Source organism: Lepidochelys olivacea (assembly GCF_965140295.1).
Source record: "Lepidochelys olivacea isolate rLepOli2 genome assembly, chromosome: 7".
NCBI classification, from domain to species: Eukaryota; Metazoa; Chordata; order Testudines; family Cheloniidae; genus Lepidochelys; species Lepidochelys olivacea.
The window spans coordinates 68,101,482-68,125,003 of NC_140417.1; the positions used below are offsets into that span (position 1 = coordinate 68,101,482).

Below are 23,522 nucleotides of genomic sequence, written 5' to 3' on the forward strand. Positions count from 1 at the left end.
GCTGCTTTGTTGCCCCATTAGCAGTAACTTTCCCGTGCCACTCTGCAGTCACGGTGTGGGGACAGGACCATAGCTGCACACAGGCTAGCCCCACATAGGGGTCAGGGCGGAAGCCGCAGGCCTGGAGAAGACCCTTCATTCCCCGCTCACCCTCAGCAGTGAGAGATCTTTGAAAATGATCACCTCCTGTGGGAAATGTGGGGACAGGAATGATTATCAGGCCCCCCTACAGTGCTGGCTCTCCCCAAGTGCCCAAAAGCCACATGCCTCCTTTATTGGCAACAGAACAGTTGTGAAGAATTCGAAAGATGCCAAGAACTAAGGAGGACTTTATGCATGAGGTTCTGATGCACTCCGCCGACGAGAAAAGGGAATTGAAGGAGTGGCAGGACAGCGAGAAGAGGGAACGAAAGGAGAATGCAGCACAGCAGAAAGAAGCCATGGAGCGGCTCTTAACAGTTATGGAGCGCCAAGCGGACATGCTTCAGGTGATATTAGCTCTTCAAACCAAGTAGCTCCGTGCCCGCCCTCCCCTGAAGCCGCTGTTGCAAAACTCTTTCCCATGCGCCCCACACACACTGCCAACACACTCTTATCAACCTCCTGAAACAACTCTCTACCCACAGCACTCCACTCCTCCCTCCTCACAGTCCAGCAGCGTGGCCTCCCAATACTCGCTGCACTCAACACCCATCCATCTGCAGTTTGGCCCTTCTGAAGTACAGCACCCACTGCATTGTACTCCAAAGGAGAAGGCTGGGTATGATCCCTGGACATACACAAGTCTGTAGCTGTCCCGGGACCCCTCCTCCTCCTCCTCTTGAGACCTTCCATTCCCCCATCCCTTCCCTGATGATGAATTTTTTCCTTTGACTCTCTCCTCTGGTTGTTGTATTTCAATAAATGCTTTCAAACAAACAGAATTCTATCTTTATTCTATTAAGTGAAAGCAAAATGAGTACTGCAAAGCAAAATACATAGAGCTATGTTAAGGCCCCTTCTTGCATCATGTGCACCAGTCACCACCTAGCATTACAAGCACTGCAATCCTGAGCATAGCAACAAATATTCGTGGCTTTCAGCTTCAAATTGCTGCTTCAAAGCATCCCTAATCCTTATGGCCCAGCACTGTGCCCTTCTAATAGCCCTGGTCTCTGGCTGTTCAAACTCAGCCTCCAAGTGCTGAGCTCCTGTGGTCTACCCCTGAGTGAATACCTTCACAAATATTATGGAGCACACAGCTATAAGAATTGGAATATTATCATCAGCCATGTCCAGCTTCCCATACAGGCATCGCCAGTGGGCTTTTAAATAGCCGAATGCACACTCCACAGTCATCCTGCACTTGCTCAGCCCGTTGAACCGCTCCTTGCTGGTGTCAAGTTGACCCATCTACGGCTTCATGAACCATGGCATTAAGGGATAGGCTGGGTCTCCCAGTATCACAGTGGGCATTTCAACTTCCCCCATAGTGATGATCTGGTCTGAGAAGAAAGTCCCTGCTTGCAGCTTCTTGAACAGGTTCATGTTCTGAAAGGTGCGTGCGTCATGCACCTTTCTGGACCAGCCTGCATTAATGTCCATGGAACACCCATGGTGATCCACAAGTGCCTGGAGAACCATAGGGAAATACCCCTTGCGATTAATGCACTTGGTGGCTAGGTGGTCTGGTGCCAGAACTGGAATGTGCGTGCCATCTATCGCCCCTCCACAGTTAGCCAAGTCCATTTGTGCAAAGCCATCCACAATCTCTAACACATTGCCCAGAGTCACGGTCTTTCGGAGCAGGATGTGATTAATGACCCTGCACACTTGCATCAACACGAGTCCAATGGTCGACTTTCCGACTCCGAACTGGTTAGTGACTGATCTGTAGCAGTCTGGAGTAGCCAGCTTCCACAGTGCAATCACCACATGCTTCTCCAATGGCAGGGCAGCTCTCATTCTCATGTCCTTGAGCTGCAGGGCTGGGGCGAGCTCATCACACAGTCTCATGAATGCGTCTTTCCTCATGCGAAAGTTCTGCGGCCACTGCTTGTCATCCCAGACGTGCATCACTATGTGATCCCACCACTCAGTGCTTGTTTTCCGAGACCAAAAGCGGAGTTCCACAGTGGTCAGCATCTCCATGAATGCCACAAGAGATCTCTTGTCATAGCTACTACACGTGGCGAGATCAATTTCGCACTCCTCTTGCCTTTGTAGTTTTAAGGAATAACTCCACTGTCACTCATGATGTGTTGGTCAGTGCAAACAGCATTCTGGTCAACAGCTCGGGATCCATTCCTGCAGCCAGAAAGAGGCAGGGCAGGACACACAATACACAAACCATTGAAAGATGGTGCCAAATGTGGACGGAAGCACAGGGATTCCTGGGATGCGAAGCAATGCATCACGGGACTTTGGGACAGGACCCAGGATGCCCCATGACCCCTTTCGCCTTCCCACAAGTCTTAGCAGCAAAAGAGATGCTCTGTGGGACAGCTGCCCAGAGTGCACAGCTCCGAATAGCGCCGTAAGTGTGAACACGCTAATGTGCAGGCAGCTGACAGTGTGAACGCACAACAGCGGTTTTCCTTTGGCAGTCTCTGAGCGGCGCTGTAACTGCCGGTGCTGTAACTTTGACAGTATAGACGTGCCCTTACTCTGCAGTACCTGAGAGCAGAATTTAGCCCAGCGAGTTTGGAGGAAAAAAGAATGCAGAAAATTACTAAGAAAGGGTCCCTTACCTTCCAGTAACACAGAGTTAGGTGGTGAGTGTTTAGAGTTGAGATGAGTTTTTAGCCAGTTTCTGAAAGACTGACATCTTTCACTTATCATACTCACAATTGTACCTTGTGGAAAATGTAAAATGTGATGGTTTGTTTGCCATTCCCAGAGGACCAAGGGTGAGCCTTAATCCTTCTTGTTTTGGGATAACTTTTTTGGTTGGTGTGTTGCAATGCTGAGTAATAAAACCATCTATGTGGCTTTCACAGAAAGTCCTTCTGATCACACAATAGTGCAAAACAATGTTTTTAGAGTAAAAACTCATGAAATTTACATGTGATAAACATCATTTGAAAATAATTGTTGTTGGAACATATCGTTGTTTCATTAAATACATTGTATCAGGTATACAGAAAAATGGGTCAGTCTCCTGTTTTGACTGCACCAGAATTGATTTACCCTACTCATAAAGGACTTGATGGTATTTCTATCTTAGATTGCAAAGGGTGGGGCATAAACCAGAAATTAGAGATGGGCAAAGCCTGTTAAGTCATTTAGCCCATATTCCTTGTTAAAACAGGTTTGACTGTTGAGTCAGTGTTCAGGATGAGATTTTAATCATTTAAAAATCAGAGAAAAGATTCTCATGGCAACCTTAACTCTTCCCTCTTGGGTGAATGACATGACAATTTACACAACTAGTTGTAATGCAGCCAGCTTTGAAATGGAGTCCATATCTGGCACAGGAATGCGTATTTGGCTGCAGTTGTTCAGATGCCAAGAGAAATCTGAAGGCATTGAAATTCTTCCAGGAAGTCACTTTATGTCCTGGATGGGAATTGATATTTTTCAGTGCAGATGATATTGCCTTATTTTAGATGATATCAGAATTGATTTGTGTTAGTGTGAGCTTTTAAAAATATGATTTAAGGTAAAGCTCAGTTTAAGGTAAAATATTTCTCCTCAAAGGATTGATTTAATACTAAACTGTTTGTTGTTTTCAATACATCATGAGTATCCTTCCCTGACACTGTTTCCTACCTTCTGTCAGGCTCCTTTAAGGACTCAAAAAGAAAAGGAGTATTTGTGGCACCTTAGAGACTAAACAATTTATTTGAGCATAAGACTAACACGGCTGTTAATCTGAAACCTGTCTAAGGACTCAGTTCTTCATAGACTTATGCATGTGAGTTAAGTTACTCAAGAGCTTAAATTTTGCTAGATTGACCCTTAGGTTTATAGTCTCATGCTGTCCATCAAGTGCCCTCTCTCTGTACTTCAAACTCAATTCATTTATCAGACTGGCTAGTGTTCTCCACTCCATTACTATCCATTTTTGAGCCTGGGTTTGTGCTGGTTTTTATCTCAAGTCTGATTTACATGCCAATGCAGAAGTCCTACTTCCTACATGTACCACATATTTTAAAAAATGACTAGAAGTGCTTTCACTAATTTTACTGGAATCGTTTTTTCTATAAAGTCAGGTTCCCTAGTCCTTGAATCTATATATGCAGGGATCAGGGGAAGATAAATTTCAGTTTAGACCATCTTTAAATTAATCTAAAATAGTTTTGCTAAACATAAAAATGGCACGACAAAATACTAGACCACTGTGTTTGGTCCCACTGAAAAGAGGGAATCTTTCCTTTCCAGTGATACAAAGATCCCATTTCTGGTTCTGCAGGGTTGTGAAGTATCGGGTGTTTAATCTTGCTGCAGGTTTGACTATTACCCATCCTACACTTCACAACAATGCAGCTGTGGAGGGAAAGCTCCATATCTGAGAGAAAGGCAGAATATTTTTTTCCGGCACACTGAAATATTATTATTGCAAAGGCCTGGCAGACCAGAAACTTGGTCATGTTAAAACAAGTAGCCACTATTTGCTCCTTACCAAGTGAGATCAATGTGTAATAGTTCTGCACTCTTTGCCACTGTGTACCAGGATTCCATCTCTAAGTTCATTGTAATTGTTTATATGTAGGTGTGTATTGGAGTGGACTATCATGAATTTGTTGGTTCTGGAGTTTGTGTGTGTGTGTGTGTTGGGGGGGAGGTTAAGTGAACTTTTCTTATCTTGAGTGTGAAAGAAATCTTACTGACTGTTTAGTCATGGGAAATAAAGATGTTTGAAGTGTGGCTGGGCAAAGTTCCAGGTTAAATCGGTTATCGTTGGCCCCTCACACCAGTATTATTGAAAAGGAACTACGTCCATCCATCACGTAATATTCTAGTTATCCCCGCCCCCGATGTACAGACAGAATGAACGGAGCGGTATTAACACAATGTTTCTCATGAAGAATCGTGTGTGTGTGCAAAGGCAGCAGGTAATAGACATCAGATCACCAGCTGATAACCTGGTTATGAGAAAGAGGCAACTGTTGCAGAAGCCTGGCTAGCTAAAGCATTACCGGAGCAAATGCTAGCTTGCTGGTAGGACAGACAGTTCAGTCGTCGTCACCACTGAGTCAGCAGCAGGGTCCCTTGGCATTGTTCTTGGCAAGCTGGACGGTGCATGAGAACGCAGCAGGTTAGGTAAATTTCCCAAGAGAGAATGGAGGGGCGGGGGAATCTCCGAGCCGTGAACTGAAGGGCACTGGATGCTGATGGTTAATAACAGTACAGTTAATAGCATTATGCTGCATTTACACCACCCCCAGGAGTAAGACTCTGGTTAGAGACATGTGGGTTTCTTCTCCTTACGTCTCAGCTGCTTGGTGAAGTGTTAATGCCCGCTCCCTGACTGGCACCTGGGGATAGTCTTGACGTTGGAAATGCCCCATTGTTAAAGTAATCGACTTTGAATAACGCTTCATAGGTGTCCGGGCTTGAAATGGACAAGGGTATGCACCGATCTCTTCCCCGCCCCAGTCCCCAGAACTGAGACCAGAACTTACTGAAACTGTTGCCACCAGAAACCTTGCTTTGAGGGCGGAACTAGCGCGGCTGTTTGCAAATCGATTTCAGAGACCCCTTTCCTGGGCAAGATTGTTTTAAATTAAGCAGATTGCGTTTGCTGTCCCGCAAATCTGTCTCGATTACGGAGGGGCTGAAGCGGGAAACTCCTGGCAGTCTGTCCCCGGTCGGGAATCGCTGTAAGGAGGGCTTGGGCGAGGTGCCCCTTGTGCTGTCGGGCAGTAAATAGGAGCTCAGCTGTTCCGTGCGGCGTTTTGTTTGCAGTAGCCGAGCTGCCCAGCTGAGCAGGCTAATGTGTTGTTAAAGGCTCTTCACTTGTGCTTGAAAAGTGGCTTTTCACTAATAAACAGGATGAGCGCGTTCTGGGTTACTTTGGTCGCTTGCCAGGTAGAGATCGCCTCTAACAGCATCCCCCTGTCACCAAGCAAAAATATCTCCTCGCCCAAGGATTAATTATTCAACACCTTTAATGTATTTGGGGGGTGGCTTCTTTTAATTCACTACATTTTCATTACCTTCGAGTTGCTGGGGCGAAGTGTTCCTCCTTTGTGTCTCCCTACACCTGGTTAGTTTCGTTTGCTTTACCTTCCTTCGCGAGCCTTGTTCTCTCCCCCTCCCCTTTCCCTGTCATCCCCTGCAGTTCCGTTCCTTTGTCATCTCTCCCCGCCGCCCTGCTTAGGGGGCGCCCAAATTCCCCCTGGGGCGGGTTGACTGTCACTCGCCATGCACTAGCGATCCCCTTTGAACCCTCCTTACTTACCTGGCCAGCTACGGGCTCCTCTCTCGATCCCTTTTCGTTTTCCTTCTGTCACTAAGAACATTCCCCCTCTGTCAGCCCCCCCGGCTTTTTGTTTGTTTGTTTGTTTTTGTTTTTTTGCAAGACAGAGACCCTGTCCCCTCTCCTCTGCCCAGAGGATGCTGTGGGTGGATCTGATAAAACAGTCTCTCCTTGAGATCTCTCTTCCCCTCCAACCTCCCGTGTCGCTTTCACACTCCTCCCCGCCGGCTGCAATTTATTCATTAAGTGGGGAAGAGCAGGCAGTCCATTTGCTGCTGGGGGTTGAGTGATTCGCAGCTCTACCGCCAGGGGAAGAACCCCTGCCTGCACCAGCAGCCTCATTAGGAAATCTGCAGCTCCACCAACCACAAGGACCAAGCAAACCCTTTCTGCAACTTCCAACTGCGAAATCCCGGCTCCTCCAGCCCAGCCGACCCCAGGCTGGAGCTCCCCCAGCACGGACTCGCCTACATGAGGCTGATGGGTACGCAATAAAATCCCAACCAGCCGGGCTCTGGCTAAGAAGAAAAACCACCTCCTGCCACTGGTGAAGACGCGGCAGCCGGCGAGAGTGTTCAGCATCGTGTTCTGCAGGACATACCCTCCCGCTGAAAGTTTCGTGGCCCTCTAGAGGATCAATAGCCTGGACATCCAGAGTCAGCACAGTCAGTGGCCGTTTCTCATCGTGTCCTCCAGGAGGAAGGAAACTTATCAGAGCCTGGTTCTTGCCCCCTCTTTGAGTCAGTGATCCAGGTCTTCATCACATCCCAAGGCACCACGAGACAGTTTGTCAATTCTCCCAGTCAGGGGAGGAGAGGCAACTCTGGCAGCAGGACTTTAAAATCTGCCCAGCATCTGGTTAAACAGAGCTACCACCACCGGGAGGTTGAGAGAGAACAGCCCGGCACCATCTGAGCAGGTTCACTGCAATCTCTCTCTCCCTCTGTGTCTCTCCCCCTCCCTTTCCCCAGCATCATTATATCACCGCTCTTAACAGAGAGAGTGAGCGCAGAGCTGAGAAGCCCCAGACTATGGCTCAACCCGACTGAGGAATTACGTGCTAAAAAGACTTTCTCAATTTACTGGAAAGCTTATTGTAATCATTGACAATAGCCTGGCCAGGAGTACTCTCAGCATCTAGACCCCGGGGGGTGGGGAGAATAGGATTATTGGAGTGGCAAAGATGCCTTTCACTGGGTGGATAGTAGGTTTTCTCCTCCTTTGTGAAGGTAAGTAGTTCTGAACTAATCCCTCCAGGAAGTTTGTGGTGATGGGTCATCAGGGCTGCTGGTGGCTGATTAGAATAAAACATACCTGCCCCCAAATATAAAAAAGATAGAAATAAATTCTGATATATCTTTGCTCTGCGTTTTTAGGCTCTAAAACTAAGTTACAGCAGATGTGTGTTTCCTTGTTCTCTAAATTTTATGATGTGAAAGATGAATATTAAAGTGTTTCTATTTTAAGGGTCTGAAAGATTATTAATTCTGTTCCCCTCCTAAGTTTTCTACATCATCAAATTAAATTGAGTTTGGGTTGATAAATGAAAAGGAGAAAGATGAAAAGTTATTGGCTCATAATGTAGCTGATGCTTTCACAGCTGTTAAGTTTCTAAGGCAAACAGAAAATCCATTATAGCTCTTTCCCATCCATATGGTCGTGTTTGCCAAAGTGTTTCTGATGTTTACTTGACTAAATCAAAGTTGTTGTTTTGTAAAGAACTCCTTCAGTGCTCTCAGGGGCCCAGGGCACAGTTGAACACATTCTCCAAAAAACACCTTTAAAAAAAAATAGATCACTGGTTGATTTAAAGAACAGAGTGAGGTGTTATGTTTTGGTGGTTGTGACTTCCATCAAATATATCACTTGTTCCTTCTCATTATTGCTGCCAAGCTAAATGTAATAATTATGATAAATTCATTCTTAGCATCTTAAATTGTTCTCAGAGAGACTTTAAAGGCTGCATCTCTGTTAACACAAAGACCCCTTGACCCTGTTTCCGACCCTTTTGATCTTCCTACATTATTGTAAACAGCTACATGTCTTCAGATTTTTCCAATAGTTTTGCTAGTACCTAAAAAGTAAGATCTCAGAGGGAAAAATGGGTGGAATGTGTTCATTGAGAGTCCAAAACCTCATGTAGCTTTTAATTTTGCAATGGCTTGCACCGCATAGATCATTGTACTGTAAAAAAAGATTTTAGACATAGCTGCATTTTAAATCTATGATACCTTTTTTCTTTTAACTTTTTTTAGTCCTGGCTAATCAATTTTCTTTACATTTGTGGTAAAGTTGGTAATATTCTAACCTGTGTCGTCTTTGGCTTGATGGTAGTTCCCATGTACGTGCTTTGGGTAATGGATTGTGTATAGTTCAGGTATTCATTTGAAAGTGTTTTTTATTGATCCTTATCCTAGTTGAATGAATAAGCTTGCTGTCATTAATGTGGTGGTGGACCAAACTATGATGACGTATAGCAAATGTTTGTGAAGTTTTGTACTCAAAATTCCCCCCCCCCCAATTTTTCTGTCCAGTAAGATTGCTACTCAATTTGACTTCTATTTCTGTGACTTCATGTATTTTACTCTTGCCTTCAATTTTTTTCCAAATATGTGTGTTAAAACCATTTCCTCTTTAAATATCAAATCACCAGTGTTTTTTTTTAAAGTAAATCCATAAATAACTAATTTCTGGATTCATCTGTAGCATGGGTGTAAGTGATCTGATTCTTTGATGTTGGCCTATTTGAATAAAATAGACTGCTAGTTACCACCTGTATGTTAAGCTATGTTAAGCTTTCTCTTAGTCAGGTTTGTTTTTGCAAACATTAACGTTTGTTTTTGCCCTCCGTTTTGACTGATGATCTTTGCTCCTTCATAAATACCCCAGAAAAGTTTGGGTGACTGATGTGTTTTGAAGACTCTTGTTCAGAAAAACTGTCAGTGTGATTTAGGGTAATTATATTCATTGTGACTTCAAGAAGTCTAGCATATTAGCAGTGTGAAATGGGTGTCTATGGCTGGAGAGAAAGCACTGTTTCACGTCGTACAGCAGTGTGACACCAGCTCCTATTTATGTCACTTTAAGCTGAGTTCATAGTGGTAAACAGTTACATCTTGGATGTATAAACAAATTTCTCCTAAGTAACACAGGGAGCCTCAACCCATTTAGAAGCTGAAATGCCCCTATCATGATGCTGCATAAATTTTACATGTGCTGGGGGACAGGAGCGGAAAACTAGTTAATTTGTCTCAGATTCTGTTGCAAAAGAGAAGCACAGACACTATTCTACAGTAAAGTGTTTTATTTTTATTATGGGTTGTGAAGAAACCACAGATCCTATTACCTGTGTAAAAACTCAAGGTTAATAACACAAAGAAATAAGCTTACACTCAGATCCTCTTAATGCATGTTTGATTTATCCATAGCTGCACGTGTCTGAAAGCTTAAATTTGTAGATGTTTAGTGAACACAGGTACACACTTGAATTGTTAACCCAAAGATTTCTCTAATTTGAATAAGAATGTTTTTGCCAAGTGACTTGGGTTAACTAGTCTGGTGAGTATCCTGCTAGCAGAAAAGATTAGGATTGGTTCCCCTGTGTTGCTAGGTTCGGAAGAATATGGGAGACTCCTAGTTTAAAGCAGTTCTGAAACAGAAAAGATAGGATAGCTGCTATTAATTGCATCATGGTAAACAACTGGCAACTTGTGAATCTCTTGCAGGCATTGATATTGACATTTAACGGCCTAGAGTTAAGTAGCATAGGGATGATGTTTCTTCATCCATTCAGACTTGTTTTTCTTCAGTGTCAGATGAAAAAATGCCTACTTTTGCCTTATGTGTACGTTGTAGATATTTTCCAAAAGTTGTACAAGTCCACAGCTGTTCTGAGGCTATAGAATGTTCATATGCATGCTACATGATCAAGTTGCTGTGGGATTTTTGGTTTGGTTTCTAAAAGTTCCTCTTGAAGTGACTAATTGGGAAAATGGGACCTTCTTCAACTAAGGATACTCTGGGTTAATACCATAATTAGCCACTCCAGGTTCTGTGTTGTGTGGAATATAGTTTTATTTCTAGAAGGAAATGGGCATCTTGATACTTAATTGCCAATAGACAGACTAAGTTGTGCAAGCCTTACATTATAAACATGCCTCATAATATTAGAAGGAAAAAATGCTCCAATATGGGAATACCACAGGTGGAAACAATGAAAGTTCTCTTGTGTACAAGCCATTTAAAATATAATTTGTTTTTTAGATTACTATGATATAAAACTAAAGATGAATTTAATGGTTTTGGTATTCAGCTAGGGGCTGAGCTGTACTCAATTGATCCTTACTGTGCAGTTTTATGCTCTTAGATTTATTGTTAATGCTTTATTTTGACTGGCTGCAATTTACAGTACATTCTGCTCAGCACATACTTATAGAGTGAGGACAGACCTTCATAAACCAACAGCTCAAAGAAGTGACATTTTTCAACAAAAGTTCAAGTTGTTCGGGTTATATTATTTGTATTTCTTGGTGGGGAAAAATGGGCTTTCCCTGTAGATGAATATCTGTAAGTTCCCTCTAAAAGGACCCACTATACATTAACCTCTTCAATTCAAGGAAGTGCTAATGAGATCAAACTACAGAGCAGGTCATCAAGTGGCTCAAGGACCTTGATGCATATTTGGCTGCATGTGTGTGTGTGTGTGTGTGTGTCTCTCTCTCTCTCTTTTTTTTTTTTTTTTTTTGGCAGTCCGATGTTCAGGCAATATGTGATTTCCATTTTAATTTGTTTAGATTATAACCCTGACCATAGGGCAGGAGAAAATGGAACTTTGCCCTCAAAAGAGAGTCATTTCAAGAAATCTTATTCATTCTTTTTTTGAAAGGGAGATGAGAATAAAAAGGAAAGTTCAAAATGTCCTTGGTCCTAATTGCCAGGAATAATAACACTAATGGGACAGCCTGGCTCCTGCCTATCTCTTCACTTTTCACTCTCTTTCATGCCCCCTCCCCTCCTCCAGGTTCTTCCCAAGCCATTTGATTACAGGGGTCCAGTGTTACTTCCAATGGAGCCCTCTGCACATATGGATCTTTGAGGCCTATTGATGTTAGAGGTCCATTTTGTACAGAGCTCATTGCAGGATCAGGGCATACCTCAATAGCAAAACTACCATTAATTTCAGGGGGAAGCAGGTAAAGGGCTCGATGCCCATCCAATCTAGCTGGACCCCTTCCCTCCCCCCATTCATCTCTAGTCTCACATGCCCCAACTTTTTCCTTTTTCCAGTCCCAAAGAAAATCAACTTCTGCAAGGAAGCCTACCAATTCCATCTCATTCCTTGTTCCACCAATTCACTGTAAATTGTGTGCACATTTTAAAAAAAGGGTGACTAATAAGTTGCACCTTTAATTTTGTAATTCATCCACATTGCTATCCATTCTTCTCTAGCTTCCTGCCCCAAATGGACATGTACACACACATTTGCTACTCCGTGTGCTACTCTTCAGGGCAAGGACATTGTCTTCCTATCAGTCTGACGAGCACTGTCAATTAGTCTGTTTGGAGCCCGCTTGACAGTGCAATGACATTGCTTTCATTGATGGGTTTTGTCATGACTGCAAAGTTCCCATGAAGGAAATTAATAGGAAAATTAAAATAAGACAACATCTTTATGTTTAAACACTGCATTCAATGGATTTTGATCAGTGGAAAGGCTGCTTGGAACGTAAACATGAGCAGTCAGGTCATATGACAATGCTGATCTTGTATCTGCATACTAGATTACTGTATAGTGTCAGTATCCAATTTTCTCTCTCTCATATTACAATGAAGATAATTTTCCTTTTTTTTTTCAAGTGAACATACTTTTCATTAAAGGTGCTGGTCTGAAGATCTCTCGTTCAAAGAATAGGTACATCTCTGGTAGCAACAGTGTAAGTGCACCCCTCATTTTACCCTTTTTCTGGAGGGACCCCTGTAGGAGTTAAGAAGATTCATTAATTCTCCATGCGCTCTAAATGGTTGGCATCTCTGTTCAGATTGGCAACAGGGCAGGTTGCACTTGTGATTGGAGGCTTTGAAAAGGCCTGAGATTAGCCCACAAAAGTCAATAAACAGCTGCTGGGAAGGTGGGTGGGTGGTAAGTTCCTTGATTTCCCCCCACCTTTAATCATGTTCTTTTAACTTTATTTGTATGTGAGATATATATAATGGTAGTATGTGATACTGTGAAAATAATCTGAAGGTAAGACTTCATACTCCCTCTCTTCACCTCCCCAAACCTTTGTCCTTGGCTGCTCTTCTCCACCTAGAACTGAAGCAGTAAATAAAGTATCTCATGGGTTAGGAAAATTCAGTAATGTGGGAGGCTACTATTCTCCATAGAGCTTTTCTGTGTAAAGTTCACTTGGAGCCTATCTATGCGCACAATGTGTAATACAGGCTTTCTGTAGTCAAGCCCTGACCTTCAGTTCTCCAGCACTAGAATGGCCAACAGTAACATTTTCTGGTGACTGGTCTGAATCATTTGATTTTGGTTTTCAGGGTGACCATTACTCTGCCTGATGTTGTTTATTTTTAATTGTGTTGATAATGCTGCACAACATAGCTGTGTTAGTGTAAACAAGGTCTGAAGTAAACAAGGTCTGTATTAGCAAGGGTTCTTGCATATTCAGAATGAGATACGTTAGCAATGCTGAGTGGGGGACTTTTCTAATTTTCTTGGTACTTGCTCATTGCTATCTCTTGATTTGGCAGCTTCTGAGCATTAAAATCCACCAAGTTATTGTCCAGTTGGTTTCTCCAAACTGACTTCTTTTTAAACTCCCCATTTTTGAAAGCAAACACCAGAAGCATGACAAGAATAAACATGGGTGCAGGAACAATAGTGGGGGTGCTAAGAGCCATTGAACCAAACTGTAAACCTTGTATATAATGGAAACCATTCAAGTCCATGGGTGCAGCAGCACCCTCCCCCATCCACTGCTTGTTCCAGCATCTATGAGAATAAATACAGTAACCGCAATATAAGAAAGATGGTTTTGTGGTTCCTGTGCAGGGCTGAGGCTGGCTAGATTTGAGTTTAGTTACCCAACTGTGCCACAGATTTGCTGTGTGACTTTGGATGAGTTATTGTGCCTTGGATTCAGTTGTATAAAACAGGAATAAAAATACTCAATTTATCCATCTTGTCAAGAAGGTAAACTCAGGGACTGTGCAGTGCATGATATCCTGGTGTTTCAGTTGGGGACAGTAAGTTCTACTGGAATACAAACACTTGTTGTTGAGTTGTGCTTATATATTATTTTCCTGGAAGGAAAAAAGTTTCCTCCTGAAATGGGTCTGTAAATTGGCTCAAAGTCTTTTAATCTGGAAGAGGCGCTGAGTAGAATGTCTGCAATGGAACACAAGTGGTCATCTTTATTAGAGGCCTTAAGGGGAAGTTACAGTGGTCACACACAGAAAGGAAATTAAAAAGTTTACTGAGTTCATCTTTTTAATAATGTCCAACCTAATTACCTTAGGAATCTGAGTAACTAAATCAGCTTTCTCTACAATTGTACAAAGAAAATGGGTACAGTACTTCTAATGGTTAGCTAATGGCTTTTCAACTTGTGCATTTAGAAAACTAATTCAGCATTATATTTGACTGATATAACAAAGGTGATTGTGTTGCTCTAAAGGGTATTTTTAATGCCCGTTTTGTCTAAAAGAGAAATCCGCGTGTCAGGAGGTAATAGTATTAAAGTAAGTTTGGTAGGTTTGTTCTCAGTTCATCAGAACTGAGTTAATGCTTTGCTTACATGGTTTTCCCAGAAAGTTAGCTGCTATAAGTATGGATCTCCTCCCATTCTGCTCTCAGTAAAGTCATTGGGGATTTTTCATTTCCTTCAATAGAAGCGGGATCAGGCCCTCTGTATGTGTGAAACCCTGACCATATGATATCAATGGCAAAACTCCCATTGACCTTCAGTAAGGCAGGTTTTCACCCAGTATATTCTGTAGTGCACTATTCTTGGACCAGACTCACCACTGTCATGGAGCACCTTCCTTTTACCTCTTACCTCCTATCCAAACTCTGTTTCACAGCCCCAAGCATGGCAAGAGGTGCAGCTGGGGTGGCCCTGCACTCTAGTGGTTGTATCCCCTTCAATGGCCCACAGGAGCCACTGAAGCAGAGGCTATCCAGTCCTGTACCAAGGGCTGAACCTGTCCCAGCAGCCCCTGAGTAGAGGTGGTGCAAGGCACCTCCATTCTGTCCCTGTGTTGGTGCTAGAACAGAGATGAATATGCCCCAACAAGTTTTGGGAGTGCTGCTGTTCTTGACACCTTTTTCCTTCAGGGAGCTGTGTCCAAATATTAAAGAGAGAGAGCAGCCCTCTAGCTACCTAATATTCTTTATCTCGTATACCGGTTCCCTTGCCCAGCTTCTATTGGTAGAGTGGTCAACTCTTCCACATACTAATGCATTAATATCTCAGTGCAAAGGGAAATGAGAATCAAAGAAGTGATCTGTTGGCAAAATCTGTAATTGAAAATGGCTTTAACACAATCTTACGTCTCTTTTCAGTGCCAGCCATTGGGCCAAATTATGCTCTTTGTTCTACTGATGTAAATCCAGGACCAAGACATTGACTTTGCCCAGAAGTAACTGAGAGCAGAGTTTGGCTGAACAGAATGTAATGCCCAATTGTATTCCATAAACTCTGGCTTGAAAGGGAAGCTACAGTGTGCTCAAATGTAGTCCATGGTATCCATCTGTGCCCTTAAACAATAGGATCCATTTGAAATGAATTATGTATGTTTTGATAGGGAGTATCCAATATAGAATGATTAATATACACATTATGACAGTCAGTCATTTCAAAGGAGAAGTGGGTTAGAAATATGTGTGCTCTAGGCCTCTCTAATCAAGGCTTCTTTTACAAAGAATAAAAACAGACACTGGCAAATTGGTTGAAACTATTTTCTAAATTAAATTTCTGTTATGTGGTCTACAGCATTTTAAGACAGGAGGGCACAGTTCCTGAAGTCTAAAAACTGAGGGTGGAAAAACACTTTATAAAGCAAAGTCCTCTTAGTTCATAAAATTGCATAGGTCATATTCAGAATGTAATGTCACTAGTTGCAGGGGAACAAGCTAATTTCAAAAACTTTTAATTCAAGGAGTATGCTGAAATAATAGACCTTGACAAAGGGAGTTCTCTCTGCTCCTTGTCCGATGCACCTACCTGCGATCACATTGTGACAACTAAAAGGGAAAATAATCTTTTTAGAAGAAACTTCTAACTCTGTTAATAATACTAATACATGGCACTTCTGTTGCGCCTCTTGTATTTGAATCTCAACATTTGTAAAGTATTTTAATTAACCTTCCTCACTTTTTGGTGATAGGTAGTCTTAGAACATATTTCAGGAAGGTATTTAAGGATGTTCTTTCCTTGTGTGGAAAAAGAGTGAGATTTAAACAGCTCAAACTACCTTTGCTAAAGTTTCTCTGCCCACTGGTCACAGATTCAGAAGTTCCAGAAGCAGCACTTCGTATCTCTCTGGGATCAGGCTGACAAAGCGCAGTGGGCACAGGATGGCAGATGGCACACAAGTTTAGTACATCCAGCATGGGGAAAACCATAGAATTTTAAAAACATGCTTCAGTCTTTTACTCCACGAAGGCCTGGAGGGTCAGGGGGATATTGGCATGTTTCAGGCTCTTCAGCATGAATGTATCTTAGTTAAGCAACAAAATAAGTGTGAAAATAATGCCATTGGCCACAGTCTTCAAAAGTGACTAGTGGTTTTTTTTGGGAGTGCAATCTGAGACACTTGAAAGGGGCGGTAAGGTCAAAGTGCTGAGCACTCACCTCTGAAAATCCAGCCCTTTTTAAGCGGGACCTAGTTTGACCAATTTTAAAATTATAGCCATTGTTATTTCCAAGGCATAAGCAAAGATAGGTAGTCTCACTCATAGGCCTAATATTGCACCTTCTATTCCAATAGGTAGTTTTTACTCAAGTCCAGTTGACCATTCTAGGTAAGACATGGCAGGATTTGGTTCCAGGTCTTTGTATCAGCCTCCTGGTTCTTTTTTGAACTAGAGATATTTATTATTTATGGTGCAAAGCAAACGTTGTATTATTTAACATCATTTGTGCTGCTGCTGAAGTGTATGTGAGTTATATAGTGCATACCATATTCTGTGTTATATCCCCGGAATATCTCTGCAAACAGTATTGGATGCAAATACCAAGAACATGTGATTGTCTCTTATTGATTGTGACCTATTCTGGGCAGGGTCAGTTGATAACTCTTTGGGCAGCCTCTGGATGCTACTACAGTACAAAGCTGTGGCTGCTGCTTATTTTCTGTATACGTAGGCAGCCAATCCGGTTTGGAAGAAGGAATAGCAATGGTAAAACATACCTGAGTTTTGCTTTTGAGCACCTGGATTTTCAAGTAATGGGAAAAAAAAAACAATATGGTTTTAGTGTGGAATTTTATTGCAGATTTTAATCTAACACCCCTGACACATTCTGAACCAGAAAGTACCATAAACACTTCTTCTTGCCTGGCTGTACTTTTGCCTTAGTGAAGAAGGCAGGACTGGTCCTAAATTGCTTAGCTATAAGTCTGTTTCAGGCATCCAGAGAGTTTTTAAATACTCCTTTTTTTTTTTTAAATAATATGAAGTCTGAAAAATCTATGTAAGTGTTGCCAACTCAACAGCAAATGAGGTGACCTGAAAGGAATCAAGCTAGGGGATCTTAAAATCCCAACAAGAACAAAAATCCACGTATATAATGGCTTTGTTCATCATCCAGGGGTTTTCAAGACATATGATGCTGGGTGAGAACAGGCTTTTTATATATATTAGGTTTTGGTCTGGAATAAAGTGCTCTGTTTTGAGGTGTGTTCTACATCTGGGTGATAAGTGGTTAAAGAAAGTCACTGGATGTCAGGACTTCTAGATTCTATTCTCTGTCTCAACCAGGTCACCATGGGTTCTCAGTGCCTCTCTTCTAGTACTGACAACTTGCACAGTATTTGGTGGGTTTTTCATAATGCCTTGGCTTTTGGAGCCATGTGATTGTGAGAATCTCAGCTTCCTTTTTATTGAAATATTCGTTTCTAGCCTTTATGGGTATGCAGAAAAGATGGCCCAAGTATACCCTAAAGGCTGAAAACCAGAAAGCTAATAAAAGATCCCCCCAAATACAAACTCTATGGATGCCTGATAGATACAACAATGAATGATTTTTAAGTTGGACTCATGACTTATTGGGGGCCTGACTCATGATATTTGAATACTCAGGGTTGGCAATGTTGCAGTTCACCCATAGGATAATAGTGATTCAAGGTAAAAAAATGTTGAGGCTTGCATGTTCATAAAATGCCCTGTTAGTACGAGATCTTTGACACAAGTTGTTATAATACTTCGCTTATTAACACTGCACTCCTCTCTCTTGCATTCATGCCACAATTGTGTGATCACCAAAGGCTTTGGGCTGGAAGTCCCATTATTTATAACTGAGAGAGCAGCTGGTAGGGCATTTTTGTGCAGGCCCTTCAACTTTGGAAGTCATGTTGCTACCTTGGTCTGAAAGATCCTGAATTTGTTGACCCTCAGGGCACATTGCAAAGTCTGTCTCTTGCAGCAGGCTCTTGGGGGAGGGTTGAGTTCCTGCTGGGACCAGGGGAAGGCATTTTTAAGGGAAGTTGAAATACTTTTTTGACCAGCTTGGGTGAATCGTGTTGCTATAGAGGGTGGAGTTCCCATTGAAGTTAATGGTTTGTATTTTATAACTGTGTTTTTTAAAAGATCATAAAGCACCTAGAGCCTGAGATGGACACAGCTTCTGTATCTATATATCCAAATAAATAGATACATACATATAATTAATCATCTTGAGCCGAGTAGCCTGGAGCCCCTTCCCTTTAATGTTGCGCCAAGCTGCTGGAGTTTCCAGCTTCCAGAATGACCATTGGACTTTGCACTTTACATTTGTTTCATGGTCTTCCATGCCTTTCTTGAGAGCAATTCTTCTCATGTGCCGAGCACTCTCAACACCCATTGAGTTGGAACTTCGCATTGATAGAGCTCAACGCCTCTCCCAGGGTTCTTATCATTAGGGCAGGGAACACTGAAGGGCTTTACCATTAATCCTTGTAAATGGGCTAGATTACCCACATATTTCCTTAACTTTGCTGTCCAGAACAGCGCACAGACAAGGTACAATGCAGTTAATTGGTAAAATCTTCCTTTACTTGCCATACCGTGCCTGTGCGCACACAGGCAGAGACTTTGGGGAAGGGATTTCTCAAGAGAGTTAGAATTTAGATCTACATCCTGAGATTAGTCATTTGATTGGATGTTAGATAATTTCATGTTAGCATGAAAATCATAAAAAAAATCAAGGATAGGAAAAGCCTTTTAGGTTGTCTGCCAATGGTCCTCAAACCTTTTCATACTGCATCCTCTGCTCACCTTTCTGTGACCCCCTATTTTGAGAACCCTGATGTAATTTATTCTCTTGCTAATGCAGGATTGTTCCCTACCAATACAGGATGTTCCTGTATATTTTTTTATTTTCAGTGCTCAGCTGGTTTTAAACTTCCCTAGCTTCTACAGCTTCCTTTGGGAAGTCTGTTTCACAGGCTAATACACTTAATCATTACACAGTTTCCCCTCTAATTCCAGGACACTCCAGAAGGAAGCATTTCATTTAAAATGCACTATGCTCTGTATAAGGAGTATTTGAGCATCAGCTGCTTCCTAATAGCATATGGGACATGCTACAGATTTAATAAATCCACTGAGAAAGAAACAGAGGCTCTTGTTTTTTCTTCCCAAGCACTTACTGGAATCCTACTTTATTTTGATTTAAAGCTGAGCTGCTGTTGCATCACCTTTTCCTACAGCAGAACAACAGAAACCCACAAACATGTGGAACTGCCATTGAAAGTGAAAGTGCTTAAGCACATGGGCTGTGCTGTGTGATTAAATGTCAGATGTCGACTTCTCAGTGCAGACACTCTCGTTACATGACTATGCCATTACAAGCCAGAATATCTGATTTTTAGGCACATGCTGTTGTCTGGAAAGAGGCTTTTTAAAATTTAACAGTTGCGTAGCTCATGGGTACCACTATCCTTACAAAAAATGTTGCTATCATGGGTCTTAATTAGCTAAAAAGATGATGGGAACTAGGGCCATTCATGCATATTTCACTTGGAACACTGTAGAATACCGTTTTCCCCATCTAAAGATGTACCCATCCTTAAACAGCTTCCAGTTATCACTGGGTATTACACAGACAGATGCACACACAGACACACACATGCACACAAACAAAATGTGGAACATAAACCCACCATTGATTTTTAAATCTAGCATGCAGAGTGCACGCACAACCCGGTTTTTAAACACGGACTCCCAATTTAGGTTGACCACAATCCCACAGTTCTACCACTTTCCACGACAGCTGTTTAAAGCTATGGACTTGGAAATCTAGTCAGTAGAAAAAAAGAATGAGTTAAAAACTAGTTCCCAATATTAAACCAATTGGTGTCCACCTTACCAGTTTGGGGGGTTTGCAATCACATTTTTTTTATTCTTAAACTGCATGTCTGTGGGTCTCGCTCTCTTTGCTGTCAGACCTACATAAACAGGAGAAAAGTCACTGACTATGCTGGGAAAATACATGGACATCTGGCCCTTAGCACATAGTCAAATTCACTAAGTGTTTGCTAATGTGTTTAAGAAGGTTACAGTCTGTTCCAAGGTAAATAAACAAAAACTCTAGCCCCTTCCAGATTTTAGATAATCTGTAACAATAGTAGATGTGTAATTTTATTTCTTTTTTAAATAGTGGTCTCTTTTACAATGAAATTACATTTGCTGCTGTACTTGCTGAAAAGCAACTGTATTTTAACAACTTCATCCATCCCTTCTGCCACAGTAATCTTCCCAAATGGGAACTCAATGTAAACCAAAGCAGTGTTGAGTTGAAGTACAGCTGTGACTCAGATGGACTCTCCCATTTATCTCAATGAGGCATAATTCTTAAGTCTAAAGATTATTTTCATGTCATCATTGCCAACTGTTTCATTGCTGATCATTTTAACAGCACCATTCAGATATAGCACCTACCTATTAGAATATGAAGGATACAGTGGAAAAATGAAGGAGTGAGACAGATGATTGCTGCCCAAGATTATTGGGATGTGGAATAAATTCAAGCCTTTCCCCCTCCCTCCCAAAAGCCAGTTACTTCCAATCCTGCCCAAAAGGTGAGGGGAAGAGGATATGTATCCAACTCTTTAGTCCCAGAAGCCTCAGTTGATTCCTAGGTAACACAACCCCACATTTCCCCTACCCAGCTACCAAAACTTCCAGAATTTCCACAGTATATTTTATGCATTGGCAATATGTTTGTAGCTTTTTGGCAAAGTGGGGGGTAGCCTAAAATAAAGCGAATACATTAAAAATTAAATCCTACCACAAAGACTACTCTGATCATATTGTTTTTTGTGTCTAATTAAATAAAACCTCCATTATTATTTCACCCAACTCTGCTGCAGCATATTCAGCCTGCTGCAGAACAGCAGGAACCTGGGGGCCTTGGTGCAAAATGTAGAGTACACAGACCACTGTGTGTAAGTTTCCAAAACCTTCACTTTCAACGCTGGCAGAGGACAACAGCTCTTGTTAATGATGAATTCTCTCAGTACATGATGGCAAACCCATCTGTCAGTACTTTAATTGGGTTTGGATTATGCCCGCATAGAAGTCAGTGGGAGTCATCCTATTGACTTGAATAGGCTTTAGATCATGCCCTCTGTGGCCAAAACAAAGATATTGGGAATTGTACTTGACAAAACATTTTTACGTTTGTTTACATCTTCTTTCCCCAGCATCGTACAAGCTGCTAAGCATTATGAATGTTGGTTTACTGCTGCTATTAGATTGACCTCTTTTTCAGCTTAATAATAATTCTCCATTCTATTCAAAATTTCAGTTTTCTTTTACCTCCCCCAAAAAAGAACCTGAAATATATATCTTTAAAAATAGAAATCATACAAAGCCTGGGAAATTTGAAAAGCAAAACACTTAACCCACTCTTTCCTCTCCCCCACAAACAAACCTGCTTATGATTGGTAAGAGCCAGGTTGCAGAGTGACTGCTGTGTAGTTGCCTATTGCATCATTGTAAAAAAAAAAAAAAAAGGGGGGGGGGCACACCACACGACTTAAATATCTCAATGAAAATGGAAAATGCTTCATTAAAAAAATCTTTTTGAATGTCTTTAAAATTAATTCAAAATGGAGTCTCCCTCCAAACGGTAAAGAGTGGTTAGGTCTGCCTTACAGCTGTTTACTTATATTCTCTTTCTGTTCTGTTTGTACAGCACCTAGCACCACAGTTCCTGATCTGTGACTGGGGCCCATAGGCACTGCTGGGGAGCAGGTCCTGCAGCAGTGCCAGTCTCTAGGCAACCAAATGAATGCAGCTGCCCTGTAGTAGGTCTCTGATTCTCTAGACCATCTGATTGATTGGAAGAGTCAGCAGACTGGCTCTTAAGCCCTATAGCAGTTTAGGGGCTGCTTAAAGCATTTTTCCATGGCTGTGATAGCCCCTGTACCTGTTTGTTCCCAGCCTTTCATGATGCTTGTCAGAGTGTCCAGAAATGGGAATCACCTTGTTACCTCCTCCCCCATCTCCAAGAAAAGAGAGACTTTCCTGTGCTTAGCTAAGTGTCGGCTCCCTGACATCACCAGCCTCTTAGCCACCCAAACAATCGCCTCCAGGCAATACTAGTCTTCTCTTTGCTTTGTAGGTTAACAAAAGATGCACCCTGTTCCCCAAGTCTCTTTTGAAGCATTCCCCTGAGATATCCTGTCACTGGCAACTCACAGAAATATCAGGTGTGCTGGACAGCGTAGACATGGGGCTTGTTGGATTTAACTGTGAATCAGCTCTTATATAACATAACAGGACTGAGCTGTATTTATAGTGAAAACCATCAAAAGTTTATCATCAAAGATTAAGGTTTGAGATGGTAAGGATAATGGAAACGGAAACATTACCTATACAAAAAATTGTAACATGTTTCCTCAAGTCCAGATGTAATAGGCTTGTTTAAAGCAATCTCCCAGCATTTCCAACCTAGATGGAAGAGATACCTCTTTAATTGATGCAAAAGCACTATTCTTTTGCTTCCTTGGTGAAGGATAAATAGGTGTCCTTTTACCTTCTTGTATCCCTCCAAATGTATTTATTTTTTTGTCCCTAGAGTCAGGGCTGATCTACACTGAAAAGCTACACTGGCATAGCTATGTCTCTGGGGATGTGTGAAAAATGAGAGATGTTGTTAAGCTGATCTAGCCCCCAGTGTAGACAGTGCTAGGTTGACAGAAGAATTCTTCCATCCACCTATCTACTGCCTCTCGGAGTGATGAGATAATCCCTCCTGTTGCTGTAGCGAGTGTCTACACTGAAGAGCTACAACAGCTCACCTACAGCACTGCAGTTGTTCTGCTGCAGCGTTTTCAGTGTACACATAGCCTCAGGATGACACCCTCAGTTTTATTCCCTGGTGTGTTGACTTCATGGTGCCTTTATATGCAAACAGAACATCCACTGTGTTGGCTTACAATGCTTAATTTACATGTTTACTGAAGCAGAGAGGTAAATATCCATCCTTTGTCTGGCAGAAACCTCTTTGTTAACCCTTGAGTAGGAATTTAGGAACGTATTTTCATCTTACATACATAACTTTTTACTTAATGTTATACATACATTTCACAATGATATTAATGATCAGTGTGATCTTGGCTTTCATTTAAGACCTTGCATGATATTCTTTATGGATCAATATAGTGAAAGCAGCCAGGGCCAGCTCTAGCTTTTTTGCTGCCCCAAGCAAAAAAATTTTGGTCCCCCCCCCCCGCCCTTCTTTTTGGCTTTTACACATGTTTGCACTTCAAAATGTTTTTATCTTGTTTTGACTGTTTCAAATTAAAAAAAAATGAAAACAGAGAATTTGTAGTTAGTGAAATAAAACAATTTCCTAGTAGTGTACTCATTTAATTTTAACAAAATCACAATTACAAACAATTTGGG

At 41.9% G+C, this 23,522-nt stretch overlaps 1 protein-coding gene across 1 annotated transcript in view; it reads left to right on the forward strand.

Moving 5' to 3' along the window:
• The first annotated feature begins 6,698 nt into the window (after positions 1-6,698).
• RET (ret proto-oncogene) overlaps positions 6,699-23,522 on the forward strand; it is a 132,524-nt gene continuing 115,700 nt past the window's right edge. Inside the window, exon 1 of the mRNA XM_084635231.1 lies at positions 6,699-7,632. Within this exon, the coding sequence (XP_084491357.1) occupies positions 7,587-7,632 (46 nt within the window). The 5' untranslated portion in view covers positions 6,699-7,586. The remainder of the gene's footprint in view (positions 7,633-23,522) is intronic.